This window comes from Tursiops truncatus, chromosome 1 (assembly GCF_011762595.2).
Source record: "Tursiops truncatus isolate mTurTru1 chromosome 1, mTurTru1.mat.Y, whole genome shotgun sequence".
NCBI lineage: Eukaryota > Metazoa > Chordata > Mammalia > Artiodactyla > Delphinidae > Tursiops > Tursiops truncatus.
The window spans coordinates 128,158,347-128,181,013 of NC_047034.1; the positions used below are offsets into that span (position 1 = coordinate 128,158,347).

Sequence of the window (22,667 nt, forward strand, 5' to 3'; positions counted from 1 at the left end):
ACACCCAGGCTGCCAACCCCAGGCCAGTGTTTGTTCCATAGGTTCATCCCCCTGTCTAAAATATCTCAGTGTTCTGTGGATCTCGGGGGGTTGTTACACTGAGCCCCTTCAGTCCTCCTGGGAACAAAGAGGGAGAAGAATTTCTGGGGGTTTGGACGTGATGACAAATCTCCACTGTTCTTCCTGCCATGTGATGTATAGTATATAGCAGATACTTTGCAGTCATTCTCAAACCTGAGCATGCATCAGAATGACTCGGAAGGCTTGTTAAAACAGAGTGCTGAGCTCCACCTCCACCGTCTCTGACTCTGTGGCTCTGAGGTGGGCATTTCTAACAAGTTCCCAGGTAGTGCTAGGGCTGCTGATCTGGAAAGCACACTGAAAACCACTGCTCTTGGGAAATGAGCATTGAGACAGGGGAGCTGTGCGGTCTCATTCCTCTGCCTGCTGTGGGACCTTTGGCCGTTAACTTCTCTTTCTAAATTGAGGAGATTGGATTTAGCACAAGGTCCCCTTGCATTTACCAAGAATTGATTCTGTAAGTTCCCACAGGAAAGAGAGCCTCTAGCCCCCGCAAACTAGATGTAGATAGCCTACCTTGCCCTCTCACCCAGTTCTGCCTGGTTTTGAAATATCTTCACCAATATCACCTTATGGTGTCATGCAGCCATATTAGCCACTCACATGGTCCTAGGACTTGGTCCTTTAAGAGTTTAGGAACATATATTATGAAACAAAAGAGGAGTTGTGACATAGTAAACTTAGAGAAGCCCAGCTGAGATTAGAACCTAACATTTCAAGAGCCCCGAATGGACCTTCCTTGTGCACAGCCATCCTCAGTCCCACAACTCAGCCACTGATTGGAAGCCGAAGAATTGGAAGAAACGGGTTTTGCAATCAAACGACACCCCAGGATTAAACTGCAAGGGCACCATTCACTAACTGCAAGCCTCTTGATCTCTGTGAGTCTTAGTTTGCTTATCTGTAAAAGGGAGATAGGACTTATCTCACAGGCTTGTGATAAGGTTTAAATGAAGTAATGTATAAGAGAATTTAGCACAGGACTGGGCATATAATAAATATTTATTCATGAACATCACCATGATTAACCATGGAACAATTATTTAGCCTCTCTGATCTCAGTTCCTGAGTTATGAGCTAGTATGACAAAGTACCTAACAGACTCCCTAGCCCTTGGAAGGGCCAGAATGGTAGCTATTCTTATCACAAACGCTCATGTAATCAGCTTCTTCCTATTTCCTTTGCCTGGGGTTTTAAACCCATTTATAATATGTATCACAGTCTACAGAATAATACACATCTATGTGTTAGTCCATAGACAAACAGTAAACTCTGAGGGCTAAGGCCAAATTGAATTCATTTTTCTACTTTCAAAAATCTACAGCATTTTGCCCATAGTAAGTACTCTGTAAATGTTGGCAAATCTCCCTCCCCATCCTGACACAGTCACCATCAAGCCATGTTGCCTCTCTGCTGCTTCACATAATATAAAGTCAACATTTGTTCACACTTTACACCTTCCTTCATCAGATTCTCACAAGCTTGCAAAGAAGTTCATGTAGAGATTCTTCTTCCTATTTTACAGATGAGAATACTAAGGTTCTGAGAGATTAGGCGAACTTCCCAAGGTCACAGAGCTAGTTGGTGGTATTGCAGGGACTCAAACCCAGATTTTCTCATTCCAGGCATAGTGCTCTTATTTACTAAACTTCCGTCACTTCCATACTACTTTCACAATTTTGCCATAACCTTGTGCCACCTTGGTTCTAATCTGCTTATCATGTTTCTTTATATCGACTCAATTTGTTTAAATAATTTATTTGGAAAAGAAACTGTATATAACTCACTAACCATAAATAAAAGGATACACTAAAATAAATGCAAGAAAAATAAAATAAAGTTACCAAATTCCAGATGAAATCTACCTCTTGAGTTTCTGAGCTTAACCTTTGTTTAAAAAAAAAAAAGTAAGTGTGTTGTTTACCAAGTGTTAGCCAAAACAAAAAACAAAAATAAAGACATGCAGCATGTAAATGAGACTTTCTGTTTGTCTATAAACATACAGCTCAAAATAGAAAGGGGGACTTCCCTGGTGGTCCAGTGGCTAAGTCTCCACGCTCCCAATGCAGGGGGCCCAGGTTCGATCCCTGGTCAGGGAACTAGATCCCACGTGCTGCAATATCCCACATGCCACAACTGAAGATCCCGCACGTGGCAATGAAGATGCCGGCACTAAGACCGGCACAGACAAATAAATATATAAATATTTAAAAATATATTTTAAAAATAGGATTAGAAAGGAAATACTTTCTTAACATTTAGCTTATTATTATATAAAGCCAGATCCATGTACCACCTAGAATCAGCTCTAGCTCCACATCAAATTATCTCTTGCTTCATCAGGGAGGCTTTCACATACTTCAAAGTGTACCCTTGAAATGTGATTTAATATAACCTCACCAGGATTTTTTTAAATGATGTGACCACTTCAACCATAGTTCACAGATATTATGCTGCTCTCACTTCAAACATTAACCCTCACGCCCCCACCCCATCCCCATTCTTCACACTATCATTCTCCATCACTGTCTTTCTATCATCATTTCAGGCATACTTCTGTTGTATTTAATATAGACCACAGGCACAGGGATATCAGCTCAGTGCTTTGTGACCGCCTGGAGGGGTGGGATAGGGAGGGTGGGAGGGAGGGAGACGCAAGAGGGAAGAGATATGGGAACATATGTATATGTATAACTGATTCACTTTGTTATAGAGCAGAAACTAACACACCATTGTAAAGCAATTATACTCCAATAAAGATGTTAAATAAATAAATAAATAAATATAGACCGTAGGTTCCTTGAACATAGTTGTTACGCGAAAACTGGGTTTGCCTCTTGGTGGGTGTCGAGTCAACAGACACAACCAAGCCAAAGATTGGGAGAAGGAAGGATTTATTATTACTTACAGCAAGTAAGAAGAACATCAGAGATCTTTCCCAGAGCAGTGTCTCCCCAAACAGCCAAACTGGGAAAGTTTTAAGCTAAGGGTACATGCATATTCAAGAAGGTTCTTGAGTAAAGTAGAATTCAGCATAAAATTGGGGCAAATGTCCAGAGAGTCCAAGTCTTAGTTGACTGAAGTAAGAAGAGTCAACATCAACATCATCATCCTGTCCTACACCTGGGTGGGGGTCTTAATTCCTGCAGAAGTCAAAGATATATTATTATGTATATCCCTTAAGGAGGAACTGGAACTCTGCTTTGGCACTGCACTATCCCTTGACTGCCTCTTCTCTGTTCCTGCATTCCTTTGTTCCCTTAAGATCATTAATTACCAACACCTGTTCAAGGGCGAGCATCGTAAACTCATTTTGGCTAGGCTTCGGCCAAAATGAGTTCACTTGTGTCAAGAAAGCCATTCCTGGTTCTCTTTCTCCAGGGACCCTCCCCCCCAATCTATCTGCTTACAAAGTGGCTTCATCTTGTATATCGTGGCCTCCACAGAGTTAGGTATCAATTCCAGACATAGTAAATATCACTGAACGACTGACTCACAGCTGAACGAAGAGTGGATAAAGTCTTTGGACAGACAGAAGAAAGGCTAGTGACTTGGAAATGGCAAGGTTCAGAAAAGAAAGATGTAAAATGGAATGGAAGAAGGGACAAGATATCAGCCCCAGAGTGCCTGACTCCTTTCTCCCTGTAGGCACTTATGAAATATTTAAAACACCAAAAGATTGTGTAAAAGGGAAGAACAAAATCTGACTCTATGTTAGATCTGTTTCTTTTACTTTAACTTTTGCTCTCCGTTTCTTTTTGTTTCTATAATCGCTGAAAGGATGCTGCCTATAGTTTTTTTTTTTTAACATCTTTATTGGAGTATGATTGCTTTACAATGGTGTGTTAGTTTCTGCTTTATAACAAAGTGAATCAGTTATACATACACATATGTTCCCATATCTCTTCCCTCTTGCATCTCCCTCCCTCCCACCCTCCCTATCCCACCCCTCTAGGTTGTCACAAAACACCGAACTGATCTCCCTGTGCTATGTGGCTGCTTCCCACTAGCTATCTATTTTACATTTGGTACTGTATATATGTCCATGCCACTCTCTCACTTTGTCACAGCTTACCCTGCCCCCTCCCCATATCCTCAAGTCCATTCTCTAGTAGGTCTGTGTCTTTATTCCCATCTTGCCCCTAGGTTCTTCATGACCCTTTTTTTTTTTTTCTTAGATTCCATATATATGTGATAGACCTAGAGTCTGTCATACAGAGTGAAGTAAATCAGAAAGAGAAAAACAAATACCGTATGCTAACACATATATGTGGAATCTGTCTATACTTTAAGCATACAAAATGGCCTGCTTTGGGGAACCTGCCCCTCTGCCTGAATGTTAAACTAAAGTGCCTTTGTTCAGCTCTCAGGGAAACATTCTGACCCTGTCCACCTGTGAATGGCTGTAAGGAAAAGAAATTAACACATCCCCTCCCTGAGGCTGACCAAACCAGGAGATATTTTGCAAGACTTCTGGCCTTTTTACTTTTACTTTACCTCCTCACCTCCTCCCCCTCTCTGTTCTATAAAAGAAACTATCATCCAGACCCTGATAAGATGGTACTCTAGGACGCTAGTCTGCCGTCTTCTCAGATGCCCGGCTTTCTGAATAAAGTCACTATTCCTTGCCTCAACACCTCGTCTCCCGATTTATTGGCCTGTCATGTGGCGAGTAGAGTGAGCTTGTACTCAGTAACAATTGTATTGAGAGAAGAATAAATGGTGAGGACTAACATGGCATTATGTGTGACAGTAGCACATTCTTGCAAGTGAAAGAATCATCTTATCTCCAAATTTTACTAGTTAACATGGTTATTAACCTATAACATCTTAACAGTTATTGAAAAGAGGCAGCAGCATTTTTTTTACAAGCTTGCTCTCAGACCAAAAAAAAAAAAAAAAGTTCCCAAGCCGTTAAGAAAAAGAACTGGGAGGAAAGAAATCAACATTCTTCATGTTTACCTGGCATGACCCATTATTCTCCATGAGCAAAAGACTACTTACAAATTGCTCCTGGAATAACAGTCTATGATAGAGGTGCTTCCTCGGGAGATGAAGGTGTTGATCTCCCACCCTAGGTTTTTTCACTGTGAAACACTAAAAAGCAAGGTAACAATCTGTTAGGCTCTACCCTCCAAATGTAGTGATATAATGATGATATCTTGCTCAGAACTTTTCCCTGATTTGCACATCTGGTAGTGGGGATGAACAAACTGTGTCATTCTCACTCTTCACGCCACCTTCCTAACCACAGTCATTCCTTCTTAGAGTTGCCTTGGGATTAGTAGGCAAGTCTCTACTTTGGATGCCTTTGACTGTGTCTTTCCTCTGTTTCAATTTGACTGCCAGGGGGAGTGCAATTTTCTTCCTTCTCCAACTGGATGAAGGGACTGGAAATGAACACTGAGTTTACTCTGCCCAAGTATTGCTCATCAGGTTCGATGGGTAAAGGGGATCCTGCTTGTGGGAGCCTTCTGAGTTTGGTCTTCTGATATGGGCAGTATAGACTATAATTAACATTTATTGAGTATTTGCTATGTGCCAGTGTTTCTCTCTCTCTCTCTCTCTCTGTATGTGTATGTGTGTGTATATATATATATAATTATATTATATTATTATGTTATATATAATATTAATTCTTGTCACAGCCCTATGTCATAAGTGCCTATTATTTTGTGTCCATTTTATAGACCTTAAACCTGGAGCAAGACATCTGGTAACTTGCCTGAGGTCCCACAGACATAAGTGGAAGATTAAGGACATAAATCAAGCATTCTGACTCCAGAGACAGTGCTCTTTAATCACTATGCTATGCTGATTCAGAAGTAACACTGTTATCTTTTTATTTTATAGATGAAGAAACTAAGACACTAAGAGGTTAGGTAATTTATCCCCCAGTGTCACTGAGCCAGAGCTGGGATTTGAACCCAGGCATCAGAGTCAAGGAACATAACCACTACCCAGTCTCCCCAGTACTTGAGTGAAGAGGGTCCTAAGACTATCAGGAGGGCTTTGCACCAGATTGCTGCTCTGTAGAGAAATACTAACAGCAAGGAGAAAGTCACTTATGTTCAACCTGGCTTTACTTGCTAAACAACTAGGTGAGGCCAGCAGGGTCCTATGAAAGGCTCTTCCCACTAGGCCCTCCGTCTCAGGAATCTCTGCAGGTTTTAACTTACATCCTTCCTGAACCTGCCAGTTCATCTGTCAGCCTCCCGCTGCCAGCCTGTTGCCAAATCATTGCTGTGCCCCAGATCTTGCTGCCAGACCCCTTTGACTGGAGCTTGGCTCACTGTGGATCTGGCTCTCAAATGGCATTCTCACTTTGTTCTCCACCCCATAACCACAGGCCAGCCTACCAACTCCAGAGTCAAGTTCTAGCTGCCCTCCCCTGCCACCACTGCCACCTCTATACCACACCAATTCCAAACTTGGCTCCCAGCTCTCCAGCCTCCGTCATAGACCCCCCCCAACTGTGTGAGATGTCACTACAGACCACTCATTCTGAGTGACAAACCAAATGGGTAGAAGTTGAGTATAATTTAAAAGGTGTGGTAAAGAAAATATTTGCAAACAATGGGACTGACAAGGGGCTAATTTCCAAAATATACAAACAGCTCATACAACTCAATATCAAAACAGCAAACAACCCAATCAAAAAATGGGCAGAACACCTAAATAGACATTTCTCCACAGAAGACCCACAGATGGCCACCAGGTGCATGGAAAGATGCTCAATATCGCTAATTATTAGAGAAATGCAAATCAAAACTACAGTGAGGTATCACCTCACACCGTTCAGAGTGGCCATCGTCAAAAGGTCTACACGGGACTTCCCTGGTGGCGCAGTGGTTAAGAATCCACCTGCCAATGCAGCGGACACGGGTTCCAGCCCTGGTCCAGGAAGATCCCACATGCTGTAGATCAACTAAGCCCATGCGCCACAACTACTGAGCCCACGTGCCACAACTACTGAAGCCCACACGCCTAGAGCCCGTGCTCCCAACAAGAGAAGCCACTGCAATGAGAAGCCCGCGCGCCGCAACGAAGAGTAGCCCCCCGCTCACAGCAACTAGAGAAAGCCCGCGTGGAAACAAAGACACAATGCAGCCAAAAATAAATAAATAAATAAAAGTTTTAAAAGGTCTACAAACAGTAAATGCTGGAGAGGGTGTGGAGAAAAGGGAACACTCTTGCACTGTTGGTGGGAATGTAAATTAGTGCAGCCACCATGGAGAACAGTGTGGAGGTTCCTTAAAAAACTAAAAATAGGCAATTCCCTGGTGATCCAGTGGTTAGAACTCCGTGCTTTCATGGCTGAGGGCCCATGTTCAATCCCTGGTCAGGGAACTAAGATCTCACAAGCTATGGGGCACGGCCAAAAAACAAAAGAACACTAAAAATAGAGCTACCCTATGATCCAGCGATCCCACTCCTGGGCATACACCTGAAAAAGATGAAAAAATCTAATTTGAAAAGATACATGCACCCCAATGTTCATAGTGGAATTATTTACAGTAGCCAAGACATGGAAGCAACTTAAGTGTCCATTAACAGATGAATGGATAAAGAAGATGTGGTGTATATATATACAATAGAATATTACTCAACCATAAAAGAATGAAATCTTGCCATTTGCAGCAACATGGATGGACCTAGAGAATATCATATTAACTGAAGTAAGTCAGACAGAGAAAGACAAATACTATATAACATCACTGGAATCTAAAAAATAATACAAATGAATTTATTTACAAAACAGAAACAGTCCCACAGACATAGAAAACAAACTTATGGTTACCAAAGAGGAAATGGGGGTGGATAAATTAAGAGTATGGTGTTAACAAATACACACAACTATACATAAAATAGATTAACAAAAAGGATCTACTGTATAGTACAGGGAACTATATTCAGTATCTTGTAATAACCTATAATGGAAAAGAATCTGAAAAAAATATATATATATATAAAACTGAATCACTTTGCTGTACACCTGAAACACAATACTGTATATCAACTGTACTTCAACTTTTTTTAAAGTGTCTTGTTGTAGAGTTGCACAGAAGACCCAGAGGCGAAACAAAGATCAGAAATTTGATGACCAGTTATAAGACTGATTAAATAAGGCTTTCCAAGTGAATTCCAACTATACAAAGGCAATATAGCACAAGAGTTAAGAGGATGGACCCTAGAGACAGCCTGGCAAGTTCAATCATTGGCTCTACCACTTACAGATGTGTGACTTTAGCAGTTCCTTAATCTGTACTTCATTTTTTCAACCTGAAAAATGGGAAAATAATAGTTCCTATCTCATAAGCTTGTTTTGAGCTTAAATTAGTATATGTAAAGACTTGGAACAATGCTTGCATATACTAAGGACTATATAAGTGTAAGTTTCATTATTATTTGTTCTTCAACCACCACAAAGCTCATTGTGCTTCATGACAATATAGGCAGGTTCTTGGAGGAATTAAGCCTGCCAGACAAATTTATTCCACTACCAGAGCTGTCTCCCGAGGACCTGCACGTTGTTCGTGGAATTTGTTTTCACATAAAGACTTTCATATATTTGAAGACAGCCATATTGTCCCACCTGTAGCTTCTCTTCCTCGAGCTGAATATTCTGAATTACTCAACCATTCCTTATGTAATACGGTATCTTGCTGGAGACTAGCACACCAGTGTGTCTTTTGCTGTTCAAGCAAGAAATACCAGAGAAATAGACTCACAGACATAGAAAACAAATTTATAGTTACCAAAGGGGTTAGCAGAGGTAAGGGGGGGAGAGATAAATGGGCAGTTTGAGATTAACCTATACACACTACTATATATAAAATGGATAAGCAATGACCTACTGTATAGCACAGAGAACTATACTTAATGTCCTGTAACAACCTATAATGGAAAAGAATCTGAAAAATAATATATATACATAAATAACTGAATCACTTTGTTGTGCACTGGAAAGTAACACAACATTGTAAATTAACTAGACTTCAATTAAAACAAAAAACAGAAATTTCTCCTGTTCATCCTCAAAAGATTTATATGTAGGTAACATATAGAATGTTCCCTTCTTAATGAAATATTAATAATAATAACAATGACAGCTAATATCTATTAAATATTACTATGCCTTGTATGAGACCTCATTTTGAACCATGTAAATCCCTGGGGGTTCTTAGATGATCCACAGAGGACCCCCAAAGAAGATGATACAGGACTTCCTATGCGGTAGATTATATAACTGTCCATGAAGTATTCTGATTTCCCATCATGAAATAGCCCTCCTCATTTTGCCATCTCAGGCCATGTGATTTACTTTAGCAAATATTTGCAATTGCTTTAAGAGTCAGGGTTCCCCTTGTCCATTTCCTCTTGGCCAAAATGGTCAGCAAATGGTGTGTGTTCCAGAGTAAAGCTGACTCCATCTCCCTAGAAAAGAATGAAATGTGATTGGCGTGTAACAGGAGCAAGAAATAAATTTTTAATTTTGTAAGTCACCAAGATTTTTTAGGGTTTTTTTGTTTGTTTGTTACTTTGTTTTCCAGTGACACTCCCACCCTCATTATCAAGGTTTGCAGAGCCAGGACAGAGGAGATTGCAATGGGGATATCGACAGCCCCTTCTCTCCTGACCATTAGACCCACAGAATTACTCTAGCCAGGGGCAGAGTTCTGAATCCCTGACTTTTGGGAAACCTGGCCCCTACCCCACCTCCCTCACTCAAGTGTCCCTAAGGTCTCAGGCCAAGCCAGATCCCAGGGCTGAGCCAGCGGGTGTGACAATACCCAGTCCTCAGACAGCTCTCTTGGGGCCCCAGGAGCACTGCCCGTGTAGATGGGCCCTCCTGAGCATCCTTCCTGATTTGAAGTATAGGTCCCTGGAGACCACAGGGGTGGAACTGGTCCCCAGGATTATGGAGAACATGACATCACCAAAGAGGCTGGCCCCCCCTTCCCAGCAGGTTGGATGACACATTGGGAAGATATGAGCCTGGGACCTCCTAGGAGCGACAGGGGAGCCACGTGGCACAGTGAGACTCCCAGGGCCAGTGGGCAGCCAGGGACTGGGGGTTCCAGGGTCACGTCTTCTTGGCATGATCTGCTGCGTCCAAGGCAGCCATGTTGCAGGCGGCTGTGATCAGGTGGTGATCCAGAGGCACATTCGGAAAAGACCCACAAAGCCAGCTAAAGGTCCCTGAGAGATCACAGGGGTGGGACTGGTCCCCAGGATTACATGACGGAGGAGAAGGCAGTAGAAGGGCTCATTTCCAGCACCCAGGATAAATAGAGCAGGTCTGGAGGTATAGTAGATGCAAAGCACTGGATTTCCAGACAGGTTAATCATCTTGTGACTTTCACTGCCTCGGACCACAGAACTGTGGAGGTGCAGCCAGTGCTGGCCACATCCAAGCTCACGTTGAGCTGGAAGAGAAGGGTGGCGTGAGGGTACAGTAGGGCCAGGTTGACCAGCAGACACATTGTGGAGCAGCAGTCTGCCCGCATGTCCAGCATGGCCCCAAACCCGCTCCCTTGATTAAGGACTCGAGCAGCGTGTCCATCAAAAGCGTCCAGAAATCCACTGAGCAGGTAGAAGGAGGAGGCCGTGAGGGGGCAGCAGAGCATGAAGTAGAAAGAAATGATGGTGAAGACAATCTGTGCATAACCGATGAGGTTAGGCGCAGACAGGAAGATATTTTCGCCTGGCACCGGAGGTCCCCTGGCCGCCCTGGGCCTTATCTGGAGGTGTCGGCTGTGTCCCACCCCGGGCACAAGGCTCACCCTCCAGCCCGGTGCATTGGCCGTGCCCACTGCACGCAGGTCCCCGCTGCCCCAGTCGGGTCCCAGATGTTAAAGCTCGCTGCCAGCCGGAGCATGGGCCAACCCAGCTGTGCGTGGAGCAGAGGTCATTTACTATCACAGCATAAACTAGCCTATCTTGACTGTTACATCCTCAGCTTTGGATGCTGAATGTTGTATAGAAGTCTTATTGATTAGATACTTATATAATGTGATTCAGAATCCCTTTACCTCCCTGGATCTTTGTGGATAAATATATTCTTTCTAAGATGAGATACACAGCAACATACAAGACATTCCCTGTGTAGTCTGATGAATGCTCCCTTGTTCTGGACACTATATTTCTTCTATAGCAGGATAACATCTTCCCCTATTTCACCCCATGATCCTTCTCCCTTTTCATGCAACAGCTGAGGAATGTTATGCCCATCATCTTAAGAGAGGTAATGCAGCAGAAAGAGAGAAGCCAAGAGTCTTTTCTTGGCTTTGAGTTTGGGGCTAGGGCCCCAGAAGAAGTGGAAAAAAATGCTTGTGCTTAGTAAATACAATTGATTTGGAAGTCTGCAAATGGTAGGAAGCTTTCTGCTTCCCATATCCTGAAATTGGAAAAATCCCCTGGGTTAGGAAGATGAGAGAGTCAGAGGAGAATTTAAGTGAAAATGATTTCCTGGAAAGAAGGGGTTACCTGACTACCTGTTTACTTCCCAGGACTGAGCCCAGCAGGATGAAAGAGACAACAGAGACTGGGACAATCCAAAGGCAGGGAAGATGTGTATCCACTTCCCCAGGTAGGACCTAGAGAAATGGCAAAACCCCAGAGTGAAGTGCATCACAGAATGAATCTTGCCCACAGCAGGTCTTGTTTGGCAAGCACAGGGTTTTTAAACAATGTGATTTTGAATGACTTTGAGTGGAGCATGCCCTTCCTAGGTTCACCAGTCCTCACTCCCTATTATCTTGTTCCTGGTCTACTATACTGACTTTCCCCTACAGGCACTGAGTTTATTTATGTTTCGTTTTTTTTAATTTTTAAAATTTATTTACTTATTTATTTTTTGGCTGAGTTGGGTCTTCGTTGCTGTGCGTGGGCTTTCTCTAGTTGCAGCGAGCGGGGGCTACTCTTTGTGGCGGTGCACGGGCTTCTCATTGCGGTGGCTTCTCTTATGTTGCAGAGCACAGGCTCTAGGCACGCGGGCTGCAGTAGCTGTGGCTCGTGGGCTCTAGAGTGCAGGCTCATGTGGCACACGGGCTTAGTTGCTCCGCGGCATGTGGGATCTTCCCGGACCAGGGCTCGAACCCTTGTCCTCTGCATTGGCGGGCGGATTCTTGACCACTGCGCCACCAGGGAAGTCCCCAGGCGTTGAGTTTAAAATTTTCACATCATAGTTGTAGCACTAAGATTCGTTTTGCTAAAATTTCACATTATCTAAAATTGAGTTGGGACTTCCCTGGTGGCGCAGTGGTTAAGAATCCGCCTGCCAATGCAGGGGACACAGGTTCGAGCCCTGGCCCAGGAAGCTCCCAGATGCCACAGAGCAACTAAGCCCATGAGCCACAACTACTGAGCCTGCACTCTAGAGCCTGCAAGCCACAACTACTGAACCCACCTGCCACAACTACTGAAGCTCTCACACCTAGAGCCCATGTTCCACAACAAGAGAAGCCACTGCAATGAGAAGCCCACGCACTGCAACGAAGAGCAGCCCCCACTCACCACAACTAGAGAAAGCCCACATGAAGCAACAAAGACCCAAAGCAGCCAAAAACATAAATTAAATTTATAAATAATAAATAAATAAATTTGAAGTTGCTCTTTTCACAAACCCAGTAAATATTAACTTATGTAAAGCGTTGAAGATATACATATTTTTTAATTGTTCATGGATAATCACTGGAAACTAGACAATTTCCACTCTCTACTTCTGCCTCATTCATTCATTTAACAGCATTTATTGAGTGCCAACTGCATGCCAGGCACTTAATACAATAATGGTCAAAAGAGTCCCATTTTCATTGACTTACAGATTATTGGATACAAGGAATTCAGGTTCAGAAGTGGTTTAAATATCTCTGCCAGGAAACCTCTAAATGAAAGAAAGAGATATGGGTTAAATTCTTAGATGAAGGAAAATTCAACAAGGAAGTCAGCTCCAAACACTAGCTAAAATAGACTCCAGGTTGAATTGGTGGTGGAATCAAAAATCTCAGGCTACGACTTCCCTGGTGGTCCAGTGGTTAAGACTCCGAGCTTCCACTGCAGGAGGTGTGGGTTCCATCCCTGGTTGGGAAAGTTCCCCATGCCACAGGGTGCGGTCAAGGGAAAAACAAAATCTCAGGGGAGTTTTTTTGGGTTTTTTTAAATAAATTTATTTATTTTATTTATTTTTATTTTTGTCTGTGTTGGGTCTTCGTTGCTGCGCATGGGCTTTCTCTAGTTGTGGCAAGCAGGGGTTACTCTTTGTTGCAGTGCGCGGGCTTCTCATTGCGGTGGCTTCTCTTGTTGTGGAGCACAGGCTTTAGACTCGCGGGCTCAGTAGTTGTGGCACGTGGGCTCAGTAGTTGTGGCTCGTGGGCTCTAGAGCGCAGGCTCGGTAGTTGTGGCACACGGGCTTAGCTGCTCTGCAGCATGTGGGATCTTCCCAGACAGGGTTTGAACCCGTGTCCCCTGCATTGGCAGGCAGATTCTTAGCTACCACACCACCAGGGAAGCCCCTCAGGGGTGTTTTAAATGGCAGAATCCTAAAAATGCCTTGTCTTAAAGTAGACCATATCTCAGGTTATATTCAAGGCTTTTCTCCAATTGGATCCAGAATACATCCTTTTCCTTTCTTCCTCAACATAGATATGTATAAATAAGCCACTATTCGTTTTATTCATTCAACAAACATTACTGAGTTCCTACTTTATTCCAGCTTCTAAGCTAGGTGTTGGGGATACAGAGTTGAATAGGGACCCTACTTTTCATAAAAGTTAAGACCAATGGAGGAGTCAGACATATAACAACAACAAAAACAAAACAAAGCAAAACCAAAAAATTAGAAAAGAATGGGGTCCAGTATCAAAGGGACCTTAGTTAGAAACCAGGATCCACAATTTAAAAGATAGGTGCTATGGGTCCATTGTTTACCCTTAATTCCTTTATATCCAAAAGGGGAATAATAATAATAGCTATATCATAAGTTATTTTTGATGATTAAATGCTTTCTGAAAAAATCATATATCAAGCACATACTAAGCACTCAATAAATATTAGCTATTACCACTACTCATTAAACGCTATGATTCAAGCACTGTTCTAGATGTTTGTGATATATCAGTGAATAAAACAGACAAAAATCTCTGTCCTTGTGTAGCTGACATTACTATTTTCATGCAATATAATACATATAATGAAAGCTCACTGTTGTATCCTTAGAATCTGACTTTCTTAACTTGGGATTCTCCCAGATCCTGAGTAAAGGAATTGGGCATAAGTCTTTTTTTGAGAGGTGATCCTGGAAAGCATGGTAAGGGAGAGAAGCGAAAAAGGGAAAGAGAAAAAAGCCCGCTACATGAATTAGTGAATCACCTCGAAGGCAACTGGAGCTCATCCTCACAGGGACTTTTTGAATGACTGTGTAGAACACAGCTCAGAACTGTCCTGGGATATTAGTCCACCAGCTTGTTTTCATTGGTAGAAGGTTGCTCCTGAGGCGTCCCTCAAGCAGAAAAACACAGGAAGCCATCTGCATGATAGGAATTGTCTGCCGGTGATCTCATGGGAGGGTTAAGGGATATGGGTGAGGGACAACAGCTCTGCTATACTAATAAAATTAATATTTTATTATAAATGCCTCTCTTACTAAGATAAATTATACTTTAAAAAATTACCTCATATAAATGTTACTGCTACGCTGAGATAATGTTCAGCATTAATTCCACTCTATTTTCCGTTTTATAGACATAAGTGTTAAGAAAACTTTTCCACACAAATCAGAGGATGGGAATAGAGTTTTGTTGCAGCAAATATCATTTTCAGTTCTTTGAACTCCTTCCAAGTTATATTCCGAAAACTGCAGAATGATCTATCATTAAAATGCATTTTATCTATTAGCTGAAACTCGATTCTTCCCTCAATTCTGTTGCAATCAAAGAATTAGAAGATACCTGACTTGCAAAAGCATTTGTTATCCAGTCGGGAAAGCCAATGACTTTCTGGATTTCTGGGAAGTTTATCAAAAGGGCTTTCTCAAGAATTATCAAACAATTATTAAATCAGACTTGTTACTTTTCCACCTAGAGGCATTTTGATTGACCTGGTATGTTCAGAAAGGTGTAGAAAATGAAAATACCATTAATTTCAAAATACCTTAGGTAACAAAAATTTTGACAAGGAATTTTTCTCGCTTAAACAGTGTGATTTAAATACATTTTATTCAAAAATCTTGGTGCTGTATTTTTAGCTCATGGAAATATCTGCCTAACATCTAACTGGAAAAGTCAGTCCTCACTGTCAAACCAACCAGCCAAATCAGATTGTTTTTCTGTCAAAAAAGATCTGACTACATTTTTCTATCCAAATAAATATATTAAGACATCCTCATGACAACCATCTCACTTCTGAATTCAAAGAGAGAGAACCTTGCTGAGAAATTTGTTCCTGAATGAAATAAACTATATAAAGTACCATTCAGTTTTTGAATTTTTGATCAATACTCCCCACCCCTCCCCCACCCCCATTTGTTTGTTTGTTGTCACAAGACTGTAAGAAGTGATAGATTCTTTTTTGGCCATGCCGCAAGGCATGCAGGATCTTAGTTCCCCTGACCAGGGGTCGAAACCATGCCCCCTGCAGTGGAAGTGCGGAGTCCTAACCACTGGACCGCCAGGGAATTTCCAGAAGTGATAGATTCTTTGACAATAGTCAGGGGACGGAAAGGTTGAGGTTGTTAAATTAAAAATGCCATCATGTCCCTACTCTACAGTGTAACTGGATTCAAAACATCTAACGGGCCAAAATAGTCCATCCCAGAGGCTACATTTCCTTCTTCACAGGATGTGGCATAAGTCGAGAAAAAACACAAGCCCGACTTTGGGTGCAGGCAACCTGGATTAGAAGACGCTTAGTCTACCCTAGTATTTTAAATAGTCTCTTTGGAGGCCTGGAGGATTTTACACCCAGTGCAAGTTACCATAATAAGATGGGGACAACTATGTCTTTTTATTTTATCAAATGGGGTAAAGATGATTATGCATGGGGAGTTGGGAATAGAAAACCTGCATAACACCTCAATACTCATCATTTCCTCAGATAAATCCTTTCTGGCAGAATTACTTATGGAAACCAAGATCCAGAAACTAATTCCCTTAACACTATCTGTATTGTCAGATTTCTTGGAAAGTCCTTGTGTCTGCCTTTGAAAACTATTAGATTTATACCATTTACATCATTTGATCCTCATAGCAGCTCTGTGAGTTTGGTACTTAAGAAAGCTATTAATATGACTCTCACTTAACAGATGAGGAAACTAAGGTGCAGAAACATCACACCAATTACCTAAAGTCACTTGAAGCCAGCTGAATCAACACCCTGGGTTCATTTAGCAGAGACCCCTGCTTCTGCTCCAACCAAGTGGACCAACACACCACCACAGCACCACTGTTTCCTACCAGGGAGGCCTCTACTGCTCCTCTCTGCCCCCTCATAGGATACTGGACTAAATGACACTCAGGTTTCTGTCAGTTTCTCATTGAGACTCAATTATCATGTTTTAGCTCTGATTCAAGCTAATTTTTCTCCAACATTTTATTAAGAAAAAGTTTGAAAACATCTAAATTGAAAACTTTTATACACCCACCTGTATACCTAGATTCTACCATTAATATTTTACCGTATCAGCCAGACATTTTTTTTTTTTTTTTTTTTTTTTTGCAGTATGTGGGGCTCTTACTGTTGTGGCCTCCCCCGTTGCAGGAGCGCAGGCTCAGCGGCCATGGCTCACGGGCCCAGCCGCTCCGCGGCACGTGGGATCTTCCCGGACCGGGGCACGAACCCGCATCCCCTGCATTGGCAGGCGGACTCAACCACTGCGCCACCGGGGAAGCCCTGGACTTATTTTTTAAACAAATCTTTGGCAGCTTACATTTTCCCCTTGTATAAAACAGGAAAATACCATTGTACCTTCACCCAAAACGTTTTCAAGGAGTAAGGCTTCTGACCCACAGAAAACTAGGAAGATACATTTTCTCAGCTCCACTGGTTCAGGTCATTCATTCAGTTCAGTACTAAACTTGAAAGTACATTAGAAACACCTGGGGAGTTTTTAAAACATACCAGTGCCCCAGCCCTCTCCCTGATCAGTCAAGTCAGAATCACTGGAAGTAGGTACCTCTTTTAGCATTCAATTAGCCAACAGGTGATTAATGAGTACCAACCATGTGTCAGACACCATCTGGGGCATCAGAGTGAACAAGGAAAGTCCCTGCCATCATGGCACTGCATCCTCTTGCCTGCCCACCAAATTCCTTTCTGCACATTGTGTCTCAGCCCCTTCCATCTAACTCTCCTTCCCTCGCTTCAGATCTTTGCTCAGATCCCGGAATATTCTACTTCCTCTTCTCTAACTAGGACACACCTACTTATGCCTCAAGGTCCAGTTTGCATGCCGCCTCCTCTGGAGTTTCGCTCAGCCCTAGAGCTCGCTCCTTCTCAGGAGTCCTACAGCTGGCTTTTCATATCATCATTATGGTAGGATACAGCTCATTGTGCAAGGGTTTCTGGTTTCACCCGTGGGACTCTGCGTGCTGTGAAGAGGCAGAGACTACCGTATTTGACCTGATATGCTCATGTAGGAAAGCGCCTGTAACACGGCACCATTTCAAAATTTAAAACAAGCAAACAAACAGAAGGCCAGTGTCCATACTGTATCGAACCTAAGGCAATCACCACCTCCATGTATGGCACGTTTCCTGAGACTTCTTCTGAGTTCCTTCCTTACGACTTGTTTGATGCTCTCTTTTATCCAAAGGGACAGAAGCTAGACTTTGCAGTGGACAGACCGGATAATGAAGAACTCTGGAAGCTTACAAATTGTGTTCTTGGATTTTTCTACATCCCCCATTGAAAAATCTTTCAAACTCCTGCCCCCACCAATGGAATTTGTAAAGGGGAATGTCCAGGAGAAGACAGGCCATGAAAGAGTCACTCGGTTAGACAGAAATAGTCGAGCACGCAGGCTTTGAAGTCTGATGGAACAGAGGACTTCACCCTACTATTTGACTTAGGCAGTTTACTTAACCTCTCTGAACCTCAGTTTCTTTACCTGTAAAATGCAGACCAATATTCTCTCCCCCATTCTGTCCACATCAGCCTCAAGCTTCATGAAGAATCACATTAATAGGTAAATTTTACTGAGTGTTTACTGTGTGACAGGCACATTGCCAGCTCCTTTACAATGCAAAACAGTGACCCTCTGAGGTACTGTTTTGATCCATGTTTTGCAGGTCATGAAACTGAGACAAATTAAATAAGTTGTCAATGATTATACAGCGAGTAAAGAGTGGATTCAAATCCAGACAATCTGGCTCCAAAAGCCCACTCTTATCCATGTTCTAGGGACCTTGTTTACCCCTATCTGCAGGTCCTAGAATAGTGACAGACACGTGGGTGCTAAAAATAACTGTTGAATGAATCAATCAATACCTTCTTGAAGCATTGTTGTAAGGAGGAAGGAAGTTCTATTTATTTATTATCTACCCTGTTCCACTCTCTTTTATGTGTCTTATTTCACTTAATCCTCCTACAAGGATTGCATACACAGAGGAGGAAACTGAACAGAGGTAAAGTAACTCGCCCAAGGACACACAACTGACAAACAGCCTCTACGCCTCCTCACAGCAAAGCCTCTGTGCTCTTATCTCTATACCTGTGGTCTTTAAGTATTTTTCTTCACCTTGTACCTTTTCTGTTCACATCTAGAAGGTTTTATCATTAGTTGAAGTAATTCCAAAGGCTGTAATTTCCTATTTTTAAAATGTCTGGTACTACTACCACAATTTGCAAATCAGGGCAACACGCCTGATGCAATAAAAAGAAAAGGAAAAAGCTACAACCGTTAAAAGATCTCAGGAATGTACATCTAATTGACACTACATCGCATTAGTCATTAATTGTCCTTTGTGCCAACTGACTATGACAGCCCTAAACAAGAAGGGTTTCCTCTTTAAGCTGCAGTAACTTTTCTGACTATGGACGATGGTCATTAATTATTCCTTTTGTGGCAGATTTCTGTAGTTCCTCTAATGCATTTGGGACGACTGTCTCAAAGTAATCCGCAACTTTCCTGACAACTCCTTGTTCTCTCTCCTGCTAAAACTGTAGCCCTTTTATGCCAAATGCTTAGAACCTTCTGCTACCATATCCACTACTTCTACCACTACGTTCATATCCATAAGCACCACCATAGAGAATGCCCCCCTTTGTTGGTCTATAATTTGACTGCTGTTGTCCATTATAATTTCCAAAATCATAGTTCCCACCACCACCATAGTTACCACTGCCAAAATTTTCTCCTTCATTGCAGCCATTATATACTCCACCATGGCCACCATATCCTCCACCTTGGTTTCCACATCCTGGTCCACTCTCCCCTCTATTACCATCTGCCATAGTTGCCACCATCACCTACAACTCTCCATATCTACCATTATGCCCTTCATAACTACCTGTGCTGCCACCACTTCTATTATCATAGTTGCCTCCCCTGAAATTACCGCTATAGCTGAAGTTCCTCCATGACCCCTAAAGTTGCCACATCCTCTCCATGACCTCTTCATAATCCAGCAGACTGTGCTTCTTGTTAAGAAAAAGCCTTTTTCACTTCAAAATTATGCTCATGAATAGTGTAGTCTCGGGCTTCCCTGGTGGTGCAGTGGTTGAGATTCTGCCAGCTGATGCAGGAGACATGGGTTCGTGCCCCAGTCCGGGAGGATCCCACATGCCGCTGAGCAGCTGGGCCCGTGAGCCATGGCTGCTGAGTCTGCGCGTTCGGAGCCTGTGCTCTGCAACGGGAGAGGCCACAGCAGTGAGAGGCCCGCGTACCGCAAAAAAAAAAAAAAAAAAAAAAAAATAGTGTAGTCTTGGGACTTCCCTGGTGGCTCAGTGGTTAAGAATCTGCCTGCCAATGCAGGGGACACGGGTTCAAGCCCTGGTCCGGGAAGATTCCACATGCTGTGGAGCAACTAATCCTGTGTGCCACAACTACTGAGCCTGTGCTCCAGAGCCCGCGAGCCACAACTACTGAAGCCGCGCACCTAGAGCCCGTGCTCCGCAACAGGAGAAACCACCACAATGAGAAGCCTGCACACCGGAACGAAGAGTAGCCCCCGTTCATGGCAACTAGAGAAAGCCCACATGCAGCAACAGAGACTCAATGCAGCCTAAATAAATAAAATAAAAAAATTTTTTAAATGCATATTGAACTTTTGATAAATAATTATTACACATTAAAAGCAAGTTGTATTGGAAATCCATCTTTCAATGAGCTGGTTGTGTTTCTGTTTTTTCAATTAGTTCATGAATCCATGGATTAATATAAACTATTGCTAGACTAGAGAAGACTGTATTCCAATTTTATTCCTATTTTTTGATTTTATGGATGTAAGAGCTGAGAAAGCTGTTCATAAAATATAGATGGGAATGGATGTCACTGAGCATGTCACTGAGTTCTCTGAACTCTTGAGTTGCATACCTGTTACCAAACTCAGGTTCAGCTACTTACCACTCCAAAGCCAATGCTCGAGAGCCAAGTGTTGGTTGGAAAGGAAGGGCTGCTTTATTCAGGAGCTGACAACCTGGGGAGAAGGCAGACTCATGTCCAAAAACAAACTCCAGGCACTTCCCTGGTGGCTCAGTGGTTAAGACCCCACACTCCCACTGCTGGGGGCCCGGGTTTGATCCCTGGCTAGGGAACTAGATCTCACATGCATGCCACAACTAAGAGTTCGCATACCACAACTAAGGAGTTGGTGAGCTGCAACTAAGGAGCCCACGTGCCGCAACTAAGGAGCCTGTGAACCATAACTAAGGAGCCTGCCTGCTGCAACTAAGACATGGAGCAACCAAATTAATTAATTAATTAAAACAAAAACAAAACCAACTCCAAATATTCTGCTTGACCATGAAAGTTTTTAAAGGGAAAATCATTTGAGGAGGGGTTCAGAGTCTTTGTTATCTTCCACTGTGTGCAGACTTTCTTCTGATTGGTTGGTGGTGAGGTAACAGGGTGGCATTCCAGAAATCTTGTACTCAGCCTGAAGTCACCATGCTCCACCTGGGTGGGGGCCTTAGTTCCTGCAGAATTCAAAGATATATTATTATGTGTATCCATCCCTAGAGGAGGAACTAGGACTCTTGCTTTATCACTGCATTGTTGTTTTCCTTTTCTCTGTTCCTACATTTCTTTGTTTCCTTAAGATCTTTGATTACTGAGACCTGTTCAAGAGCAAGCATTATGGGGACTCCCCTGGTGGTGCAGTAGTTAAGACTCTGAGGGTCTTCCCTGGTGGTGCAGTGGTTAGGAATCCATCTGCCAATGCAGGGGACATGGGTTGGAGCCCTGGTCCAGGAAGATCCCACATGCCACGGAGCAACAAAGCCCGTGCGCCACAACTACTGAAGCCCATGTGCCTAGAGCCTGTGCTCCGCAATGGGAGAGCCCACTGCAATGAGAAGCCCGCACACTGCAACGAGGAGTAGCCCCCGCTCACTGCAACTAGAGAAAGCCTGCACGCAGTAACAAGGACCCAACACAGCCATAAGTAAATAAATAAATAAGGAAGGAAGGAAATTTAAAAAAAAACTCCGAGCTAGCAATGTAGGGGACCTGGGTTCCACCCCTGGTCAGGGAACTAGATCCCACATGCATGCTGCAAATAAGAGTTCGCATTCCACAACTAAGGAGCCTGCAAGCCAGAACTAAGGATCCTGCCTACCACAACTAAGACCCACTGCAACCAAATTAATTAATTAATTAATTATTTTTTAAAAAAGAGCAAACTTTATGGCCAGGTTTAGATCACAAAATGTCTTAGGCCAAAATGGGTTCTCTCACGTCAAGAAAGCCGTTGCTGGTTCTCTTTCTCTGGGGACCCCCTAACCTATCTGTTTACACTGGTAAACTTCTATTCCATAAACTTAATCTTGCCAGCCTCTTGTCACTGCCCATCCTCCTGGCTATTGCTGTGTTAGGTACTTCTCTGTGTTCCCTTCGTACTTGCACCCATTCCCTTATAATTTTAAGTCTGCTGATTTTTCTTCCCCTTATTTGTGAGCTCTTTGAGGCCAGGGTCAGTGTCTTTCCTCTTCGTCCCCAAAGCATAGGTTGGGGTCTAGCCCACAGGAAGCATTCAATAGTGCACTTTTGAAGCGTCAAGGGAGGAAGAAAGAAATAATCAAACACAACTGTGTTAAGAAGAAATGTAGAAACTGGAACAACATGAGTCCAGATACATTGGGAAGAGCAGAGCAGATGACATAAGGCCCCTTCCAACCTTGAGCTCTGATGTGCCTGGGATGAGAAAACTCAAAAATAATAATGAAAGAGGACTTTTATTGTGATTCATCTCATTCTTCTCACTCCCACTCTCCTCTGGTCCGCAAAGAGAAGAAAGATATGTTCAGACCCTGAACAAGGAATAAGGCAATGATTTTGCAGGTGCCATCACTAACTATTTGCCTATTAAAGCCCAGCAATGCACAATCTCTCCCTGCCTCCTCTTTCTTATTATCTGCCTTTTCATGAA

The 22,667-nt window shown here is 42.8% G+C and overlaps 1 protein-coding gene across 1 annotated transcript; it reads right to left on the minus strand.

The window, feature by feature from the left end:
* Positions 1 to 10,168: 10,168 nt before the first annotated feature.
* Positions 10,169 to 19,526, minus strand: LOC101331871 (CDP-diacylglycerol--inositol 3-phosphatidyltransferase). Its single transcript, XM_019919217.2, is given in 4 exon segments — positions 10,169 to 10,236; positions 10,239 to 10,484; positions 10,487 to 10,826; positions 19,281 to 19,526. Coding segments are annotated over 4 exon segments (900 nt in total).
* Between the last annotated feature and the right edge of the window lie 3,141 nt (positions 19,527 to 22,667).